The 10,397-nt window shown below is 32.3% G+C and overlaps 1 protein-coding gene across 1 annotated transcript; it reads left to right on the top strand.

Annotated features, from left to right (window-relative positions):
• Positions 1-574: 574 nt before the first annotated feature.
• On the top strand, positions 575-1,981 carry LOC120277099 (transcription factor MYB114-like). Its single transcript, XM_039283845.1, has 3 exons — positions 575-760; positions 888-1,017; positions 1,339-1,981. The coding sequence occupies exons 1-3, from the start codon at positions 622-624 to the stop codon at positions 1,835-1,837; spliced, it is 768 nt and encodes a 255-aa protein (XP_039139779.1). The 5' UTR covers positions 575-621; the 3' UTR covers positions 1,838-1,981.
• The last annotated feature ends 8,416 nt before the right edge of the window (positions 1,982-10,397 follow it).

The raw sequence follows: 10,397 nt of genomic DNA, 5'->3' as shown, positions 1-10,397 counted from the left end.
TTGTGTCTACTGTAAACTGGTGTATTTTCCTGATCAACTTTGGATTCTGAAAAGAGTAATAAGAAGTGAAAAGGTCGACAGAGACATTTCCCTAACCAGAAATCAAAGTTCCCACTGATGGTATAGTGTAACCGAGCTCACTACCTACAAACCACATATTGTAAGAGGGATGGTATGATCACTCATTTATTCTGACGAGAGAAAGCCTATTAGTTGGAATTAAATGAGTGTTTTCTTATTAATTAATACTTTTATAGTCAAATCATTCAAATTATTTACCCATAAGTTTTCAAAGTTCTTTTTTATTTCTCCCATCCTCTTGTCCGTAATAAACCAAGGCAAAATTCCGTGTGCGCTCTTGGACCACTAAATGGACGGACTGGCGCGTGCGTTTAGTCTTTTCCATACACAGCCCCGTCAAAAGTGTCACTCTGTCATCCGAGAACGACTGTTTTTTCATCTTCTTACAAATGGTTACTGGTGCATATTTACATACATATCTCCAGTGATTCTCTATATGATGAAAGTTCTGCCTAAATTAGCTGCTATAAATTTAGTAACACAACATGCCTGATGCTTGTACCAAAAGCAGCAGTATAGTACAAGCTACTTGTTGATAAGATGGAGAAGTGTTTGGCCAAAGATGGAAAACCGTTAGCCCTTCGTAGAGGAGCATGGAGTGAGGAAGAGGATTCACGGCTGAGGAGATGCTTGGAGAAGTATGGTGCAATAAAATGGTGCGACGTGCCCTCTAAAGCAGGTGTTCATATTCTTCTCTTTCATTACGTTTCTTCATGTTATCTTCTTCATTATTTGTTTGAGAAGCTTTATACATACATAGATATATATATATATATATATATAAGCTGTGAGAAATGGTTTTGAAGGTCTGAATCGATGTCGGAAGAGCTGTAGGCTTAGGTGGCTGAACTATCTCAGTCCAAGCATCAAGAGAGGGAGGTTTGAAGATGATGAGGAGGACCTTATCATTAGGCTCCATAAGCTCCTTGGCAATAGGCAAGTCTTTGTTACTATATATCAAGCATGAAACTTGTTGGGCAAAATATGCATATATATATATATATATTTCTTTTTATAATCTTTCAAGATATATACTGGCTAAAAGTAGAAATCAAAGAGCGAAGAAAAAGCTAGTAAGTCCACTGTTCTTCATGTGAACGAAGACAGATGCTATGTAGAGTATATTTAAACAAAGTCAATGTGAGTCTTCGTGTACATGGAGGAATTCACTGCCATTAATTAACTTGTTTAATGATCTGAATTATGCTTGTGTCTTGAAATGATTGATTGATTAACAAGGGTATCATTTGTTCTCAGGTGGTCACTAATTGCAGGAAGACTCCCAGGAAGGACAGCCAATGATATCAAGAATCACTGGAACACTCATTTAAGCAAAAAGAGTATCGCCAAAGAGAAGTTATGGAACCCTAAAACTATTGCTAAGGGTACCCCCAGTATAAAGCCAAGGGAGAAAAAAGGAGAATTTAAGATCATCAAGCCACAACCTTGGACCATTCCAGTGAACTGGAGCTGGTTGAAGGATCAACCGGTGCACCGAGGACATTTGCAAGACAAATCTGGAATTAATAGTACAGACCTACTACCGTCATCAGGGAACAATAATGTCTCAAGGGAAGAGAGTAAAACAATCCTCCCTGAGAAGCTTGATAACATCTTTTTGGGCATTGATGATATGACAGTTGGGGAAGCGCAGACCAACTTTGAGGTTGGGTATATTGGAGGAATTGGAGATGAACAGTTCTTTCAGCAAGAAGATGCAGAATGGGCTGCCTTTCTTCTGGACATGGATCTCTAGAGCATTTTACTATTTTTATGTTGTTTTTTAATTATTAATCTTGGAATGAATAAGAATGATATGATAAACCTCCTCATATTATCTAGGACGATGGTTTAATTATTCCTAGTGATGAAATCATCTGCTTTATAAGTGCATGCATGTATTATTCATTTCTAGCGTGACAATCTAAAGGTGATAATCTGAAGGTGACTCGAATAATAAAATGATTGGTATTAATTCTCTTAATAGCAGATATACGCAGGTCCTTTAATTTTCTTTCTATTTTATGTTGTTTCTTTGAGCAGCAATTAGTTAGAAGTCTTTTGAAATCGATGCAATGCAGTATCTCGAATCGCTGATTCGCGCACGAATCACCCAGAGATCAAGTCTTCAAAACCCTGCTGATCAAAGCGATAGCCGGGAATTGGAAAAAGAGAGTAAATTTTTATTACTCAAGAGAATAACTATTACCAAATCAATTCTCTCTCGCATAGGGCTACATTAAATAGGGAAAAAAATCAAAGATATGAAAAATAATCCTAAAAGCGGAGATAATTCAAAAATATACCAAAAATTGGTAAATTTTTCAAATATCGACAAGAAATAAAAAGAGTTAACAAAAAAGACTAACGCCATAAACGGCTACAAATCGAGATTTCTAGCCAAAGAAATGGCTGAAATCAATTATTACTAAAAATAAGAAATTAGGGTTTTTGATGCCTAAACGACTGAATTTGGCCGAAATCATGCATGACTCACGAGTTTGCTCAGCAAACCGGTGACTTGTGTTTGTTGGGCCCGCTTCCCATCGACTAGGCCCAAGTAACCTAAAAAACTCACCGCTCGCTGAATTACCAAAATACCCTTATTACTTCGCGTCCCACTTCCGCATGAACACGCATGCCATCTCCTCAATACGTCCCGCATCAAAATCCCAATACCAAAATATAAGAATAAAATACGCATATGCATATCACTTATCATGAACTGAATTAATTTTAATCTTGATCAATATTTTGTTCTAGAATGCTAGTTTGATAGAATATTAATACCATGGGATCCTGATCTATTGTTCTAATCCATACCTTGTCAATTAATAGGATAATATAGATTAAAAGCTTATGTTTTGCAGTTGTAAATTGTTAGTTAAGTGTGGAATATTCAATTATAACACTATACATAAGGATATATAAGTATAACTTCTGTATTATATTTATGTTATATATATATAGTTAATTTTAACTTTGTTACTATCAACCTAACACTATAGTATTCAAGGTAAACAATCTAAATGGTACCATACTTTTCCGTACATTTCTATTTAGGTCAATCAGCTTTAAAAAGTTATGATTTGATCTCTTACATTTAGTTTTTGTTACAATAAGGTCATCCGAGTTTACAATATTAATTGCGATCATACATGTCTTACGTACAATATAATCACCCCTAGGGTTTTACGTGACTTACAATATGGCAAGTCACATATGATCGCAGATAAACCCAAATGACTTATTGCAATAAAATAAACATAAAGAACCAAATAGTAATTTTTAAAAATTGGATGACCGAAATAAAAACGTATAAAATGATAAAGGATTATTTAGATTGTTTACCCTATTATTTAATTAATTAAACCACCTCCATAATAAAAGAGTGATAAATCATTTTTCTCCCAACTAAGTGATAAATCATTTTTCTCCCAACTAAGACGTTGAATTCCTTCTTACATCAATGGTTAAAAATTATAGCTTGTCCACCGTTATCAAATATATATATATATATATATATATTAATTAAAAAAATTAATAAATATATTTCTCAACACACATTGATTGAAAAGACGAGTCAAACTTTCAATCTTTTTATTTATCACTCCGCTTTGTAAGGGTACTTCGCAAGTGTTTTCTTTTATTACAAATCACCACATACGCACATCCTATTTACACTTCAATATGCTTTGGGATCGAACCCCTCAGTCCCACCATGGTTAAATTTCGCAAATATACCAAATTAAAGACTGATAAAAAGGCAAATTTCTTGGGATTACCTTATCTTAATTAGAACCATTTCATTGGATTTTTCTTGAGATATCCTTATCTCAAATGGTACCATAAACAGGAAAACGTTTGTCATCTTGTAAAAAAAAAAAGTATAGATTGTCTTTGTGTGCGAGAGCTCTAGAGAAACCGGGATTTGTCTAGAGCACATGCAGGTGAACTCATTATATTATCCAGGGAGTTTTAATATTTGGTTATCCTTTAAAATTTTATTGAGGCTTATGAAAGATCATCTTACTTAACATCTTAATTTATCAAGGTTTATGCTTTTTCAAAAATCGTTATGCCTTCAAGTTCTAAGAATATGCAAGACTTGCATAAATTTAGATAAGCCCTCCAACATAGAATGTGGTTTTTTTACTGAGACATAAGACGGTGAGAATGTGACATATAATATTTTTATAATAAAAATAAATAAACCATTATTTCATTGAAAAAAAGAATAATAGAAATGAAATGAGAATATTATCCACTACGAATGGATGTAAACTAAGAAAAACTAGACAAACAAACACATAGCAACTCATACATAATAAAGGAGAAGCATTAAATAAAAAAACAAGCTAGTAACATTCTGAAGACTAATAAAGGGGTGTCATCCATCCAAACCCAAAAGTTAACTGTGATGAATGGTGTGATTGAAGTTTAATCGGAGCCGGTGTGGATCCCTAGAACCACTAATGTGGGTGGCACTTTAAAAACTGCAGATTGTCTTCACGTGACATACAGTGATGTACAGATGTTCTTCAGAAAGAGCTAGATATGAAAGAAACATTTCAGGATAATTTAAAGCAATTAATAAATACTTTGGGATAATATATTAATATTGAATGGCGTGAGTTGTTCATTCTTCCAACATCAATGAATAATACTATTTATGGCTTGTGATCCGAGATTCCGAGAGCAAAAGGCCTCTATCTATTACCAAATAATGCATATATAGGTAAAAGCGCAGAACCATTGTCTTCGTTGTATCAGGTTTCGCAGACATGACTTCTTTCATAATAACATGGAGAAATCACTCATTGAAGATGTATGTGGCAACAGAAACGGTAGAGCTTGTACGTGGGTCCAGCCGAACAGATTTTTGAGAACCTCAAGCCCGGTGAGGAAGTGGGGGTGGGCGAAGGAAACCATGCCCCTACTGGTTTTTTTTTAAATAATATATATATATCAAATTAATGAATATAATATAAAAAAATAATATTTTTTAAAAAAATTTGTAGAACTTTATCATTTGATTCTTTAATATTTTACAAATTGATTTATATAGTTTTTTTTTTACAAAAGTTTATTGTTTAATGAGTTGATTATATATATATATATATATATTAGTATATATAGTCCAAAAATATTATAATTTTAAACAAATATATTTATAAAATTTTATTGATTAGCCTTTTGGCATGTAATAAATTAGTTATATAGTAACAAATTTTTTTTTAAAAAAAATATTTTGGTTGACAACATGATTTTCTAAAAATTAGTATATATATGTTATTTTAAAAAAGTATAGTTTTAGGAAAATATTAATAAAAATCTAATATTTGATTCATACATTTTTTACCTATCCTCTAAAAAAAATTTATCTCCTTTTAAAAAAAATTTTGGCCCCCCTTAAAAAATATTTTTGGCTCCATCCCTGCTCATGCATAATCGAATTCTTTCCAATCTCAAATTCCATCCAATCTTTGGTATTTTATTTTCTTTCTTAATTAGAAGTTGAGAGTTTTGTATGTAATTTATCCCATTTTTAAAAAAATTGGTATTAATAAATGATATCATTCTTTTATCCTTTGGGGACAATATGCAAGTAACTTCGATAATTCATCTTTGCAATAACAAATTAAGTCATAATTTTTTGGAAAGAACTAAAATAATTTATTTTAAAAAAAGAGAGAGATAATTCAATAAAATAACCTTTACAATAGAGAGTGATAATTCATTTCTTTTGAAAGTCTTAGGTTTATTAATAATTTGTGATTTGTCTACATTTTGTTTTTACGAAAAAAGTGACTTGTGATCCATACTCAAAATAAATTGATGATGATTTTAATTGAAACATTATATTTTAATCTATATATATATATATTTAATTGGGATATTTAGGAGGAAAGTAACTGTTAGTTTCGGTGGTTATATTACTGGTTAAATTCCACTCAATCTCTTATGCAAACACTCACATAATCAGACACAAGCCAAAGAGAAAGAAGATACATGAAATTGGTAACCTAGTTCGTCACAACACTTGCATACGTCTGCTAGGCTAAAATCCAGAGATAAAAATCCACTAAAATATGGGATATAAATGGATACAACTCTCACACTCATCTTCACAAAGGTAAACATGAACCCTTTTTAAATTGATTGATCATGTCCACTCTCTTTCACCCACACACTTGGGTATCTCCGGTGGCTCATCCTAATTCTTAGAGCATAGTCTATTATATAAGTGTATCAATGTCCTAAATATAGCACCTCCTTCTTTTAGAATATCTGTGGTTCCTAATCTTAACATCTTTTAAATTTATACGTTAAAACTCCTGTTGTAACCAAGCTTGCAATGTGGCCCACCTGCTGGCCTTGATTGAGTCTCAGCTTCGGTTGCAATGCGACCTGCAGACGCCTTCAATCCTCCTGACTGTGTCCAAGTCTGAGTCGATATAATCGAATCCTCCTGATCACGATCTAACAGCAACTAGCTCATCTCCTCACGTCTTATCAGCACTACCCTTGCAAAGGTTGCACCCACATGGCGCGTCTCTATCATACCAGAGATAGTCTTCAAAAAATTTTCAATTGACTTTCAAATCTTTCACTAAACTTGATGATCCAAGTTTAGTCATCATAATTTTTCGATCTTGATTTTCATTCATCCAAGTTTGATCTTCAATCTTCTGGTTTTCATTCATCCAAATTTGATCTCCAAAATCTTTGCCTCCAAGTGGTTGCTTGATTGATTCACTTGCCAAATATGCAAGTGTCTTCATTTAGTCTTTAATTGCTTGCTCTTTAAATTGCAACCACTTTCCTTGTATAACTCTTCCAAATATAGCTTTGATCTCACAAAAATCTTCTTCATGCCTCCACGCCAAACCATCTTGCCATGTCACCAAGTTTGCCAAGTCACCTTGATTCGCCACATTATCGTCGTTGCCACATTATCTTGACTTGGTGTCAAATGATGCCAACATGCTTCCATACGAACATTAACAAAAATGGAATTCTTTTTATTTAACTTCCTCCCTATTAAATTTATTATTTTAGAATTGATTAAATTTTCTTTTTATTAGATTTTTTATATATGTGACAAGCACATTAAGGATAACACACATGGGCTAGGAATTGATCATTCAACTCGTGCAAATCCGCACCCATAACTGAAGACTTGTTACTATCATTGTGTCTAACATCATGACTTGAACTTCTCGCTAGGGTTAATGTCGTTGGGCTATAAATTCTTTGACCCTATTTATTGATTTTTTACATTTCAAGAGCAGAAGAAAAAATATTTAAAGAATCAACTGAAATTGTTGAACTATAGTATGTATTATGGACCTATTCGTATGGATAGCTCTACATAAATATTTTGAATGGGAGCGATATATTGTTAATTTCCTTTTTTTCTTTTTCTCTCTGTTACTTCTTTATTTTACCACTCAACTAATTTATGTGGTTTTTTTCTGCATTTGTAGCAGTTATTATTATTTTTTTAATAACAATATGATATATATATATATTGTATTTTTAAATAATTATGGTCATTTTTTATTATACTATTTGAGACAAATTTAAAAGAAATTTTTTAATGAGATTCAAAATTTTTGATCTTCTTATTTATTTTCATTTTTGTTGTTTTTTTATTTTAATAAATGTGGTTTATTTACTTTTTTAAAAAAAATTTAAATTTTTTTTATATGGGCTAATCAAAATTTTCAGTTAAATTATATTAATAAAAATTAAACTTTTTAAAATTAAAATTTTATTTTTATAAATAATAAGTATTTATTAATATTAATATTTTTAAAAATAACTATTAAATATATTTATTTTAGCAATTAAAAATTTCTAAAAATAGGTTGATAATGTCAACCAAAAGTTCGGCCCAAATATAAGCTGTTGGCCGCTCTTTGCTGGCAGTCAATCAGAGACAGCAAATAAATAATGGACTGGGGACCATTTCATATAACGAAACAACAAATAAATATTTGTCGGCAAGGGCCTATATTTGTATTCAAAAAATATTAAATTTATAAAAATTTATTATTTTTGGTAAAAATAATAGGACCATTCCAGCATCCAAATGATGGCAAAAAGTAGTTCAATTATTTTCCCACCAGCACTCTCACGTATATGATACATTGATATTTACACTGCCCAGTGATCACAATAATGGGCCATACATCTTGTCGTGTGTTATTGACTGGCTAATTAGACAATTTAGCCTCAGCCCTAGCTAGTGTGGTAGGCTGTTAGGGTACCTGAAAGGTCTGTTAGAAATATAAGAAATATATTTATATTTACTTTCTTAGATATGGTTACCAAAATGTCTGAGACATTTTTTTTTTTTTTTAAGATGAATAAACCACATAGATTAAAAATAGCAAACATAATTGTATTTTTTGCACAAAACTTCTAAAACATTAGAATATTTTTTTATTAATTGTGAATTCTTAGAGCAAATTTGGTCATTCTTTAACCAACTCTTCGATACATATTTGTCCCCCCATTTTTATTCAGAATTTGGACATCCTGGATACCCTCGTTTAACTTCAATTAATGGATTTTGTGGGACTTTATCTTCAGAGCTATTATCTGGAATATTTGGCTGGAACAAAACATTCATATTTTTCAATTACTTGATTTACCTTTTCATACAATTATTTTTAAAATTGCTAATATGCTTCTTTCTTGGTTTGCAACAACTTCTAACTCTCAGCAACAAAATCTCAAAGGATCAAGCACTCCCTCAACTTCACGAGTGCAAGAGTAGTAAACAACGCAGACGATACAAATCCTCACATAGCCCAAGAGTAGTCGCCTTCTTCTTCTCGCCTCAAGTGTGTCCGTGGATTCCAAGCATTTCAGCACTTTTCACCTCAGCCCTGCTCGCTCGCTTTTCGCCTTTATTTCCTCTCTTCCTTATTCCGAGTGCCTCACTGCATTGGAGAGACCCCCTCGTCGCCTCCTGCTTAAAAATTACGTCTTAATGAATCAATGTCGTGGTCCTCTTCAACAGGCGTGCACATATCCATTTTCTCCATAGTAAGCTGTGGGTTTCTACTTGATTATAAAAGAATGTTAGACCGAAGCTTAGACTTGGCTGGCAATCAGTGCCAAAAAGAAGCCCATAGTTTTTAAGGTTTTATATGATGATTTTACCGAAATCGTGACATAAGCTTTCATGCCATCCTTCTGACACTCATCCTTACCAGGTTGTGTGACGTTATTTGGATGGACAATACTCCTTTTGAAAGTTAGTTTTCATAGGATACTGTCTATCCTCTGTCAGTACTACAGTCTCCCAATTAAATCTCTATTCCTATTGTGGACTCAAGTGACATTGTATTATTTTTATGTTTTCTTATTGTTTTATATGTTCTCAGCTGTATTCTTTTAGTTCTATTTACATAGCTTTTATCTCTCTACTAATATAGAAGTTGTTTCTAGCAGTGTAATGACTTGGGATTAATTATGAAGTTACAAACAGCTCTCTGAAGTTACATTTAAATCACTACTTCAGGCTATGGCAGTGTAGTAAAACCAATTCAAAAAGTTTCAAAAAGATGTCAATGCCTCACTCTGACATAAAAAGGGCAATAGATTTAATGTGTTGGATTATTTGTATAATTAATTTTACAACTTACATTATTTATATCATAGAAATTTATATCATTACAGCATGTATTTTACTTGTTAGAAATACACGTTGCATAATTTAGTTCTGTCTTTATTAATAATGTACGTATATGGTTTATCTCTTTTCATGATATTACTATACATTTTACAAACCAATCTCAGGAAATTGGAAATAAATTAAAATATCTTTCAATTGAAAGTAAAGCATTACCACCCTAAAATATAGTGTTAGGTGAATTAATTCATATTTTATTTCCTCCAAGTTAAAAGCTCCAGGTTTCTAACTCAAATATTGAGCATGAAATGGTTTGTCCTTTTGCTTGCAAAAGCAAAAGTTCATAGCATGCATCTCTTAGGGAAGTCAGTGTTCAGTGATTGATGAAAAATTAAATATCAAAGCGATGGCAGGTGCAGCAAATTAAATGGTTATGGATAATCAAGTGTCGCGCATTTTTCATAATAAATTTTCATGCAAAGCCTGCACGCAAACATGAGTGAATACCATCAACAACATACTCTTCTTTTTCTTTTTACTGCTGGCTGTCTAGGATTTGAATGTTTATTGAAGAGCAAGTCTCACATGAGAGATAGAACACCACATGCGGTGGCCGTGGAATGAGCTGTGCCCGTGGTCCAGATGAAGCTTTGTAACAAGATAAATA

This window comes from Dioscorea cayenensis, chromosome 15, assembly GCF_009730915.1.
Source record: "Dioscorea cayenensis subsp. rotundata cultivar TDr96_F1 chromosome 15, TDr96_F1_v2_PseudoChromosome.rev07_lg8_w22 25.fasta, whole genome shotgun sequence".
Taxonomy (NCBI): domain Eukaryota; kingdom Viridiplantae; phylum Streptophyta; class Magnoliopsida; order Dioscoreales; family Dioscoreaceae; genus Dioscorea; species Dioscorea cayenensis.
The sequence above is the reverse complement of the archived record's forward strand: the minus strand, read 5'-3'. Positions and strand labels throughout refer to the sequence as shown.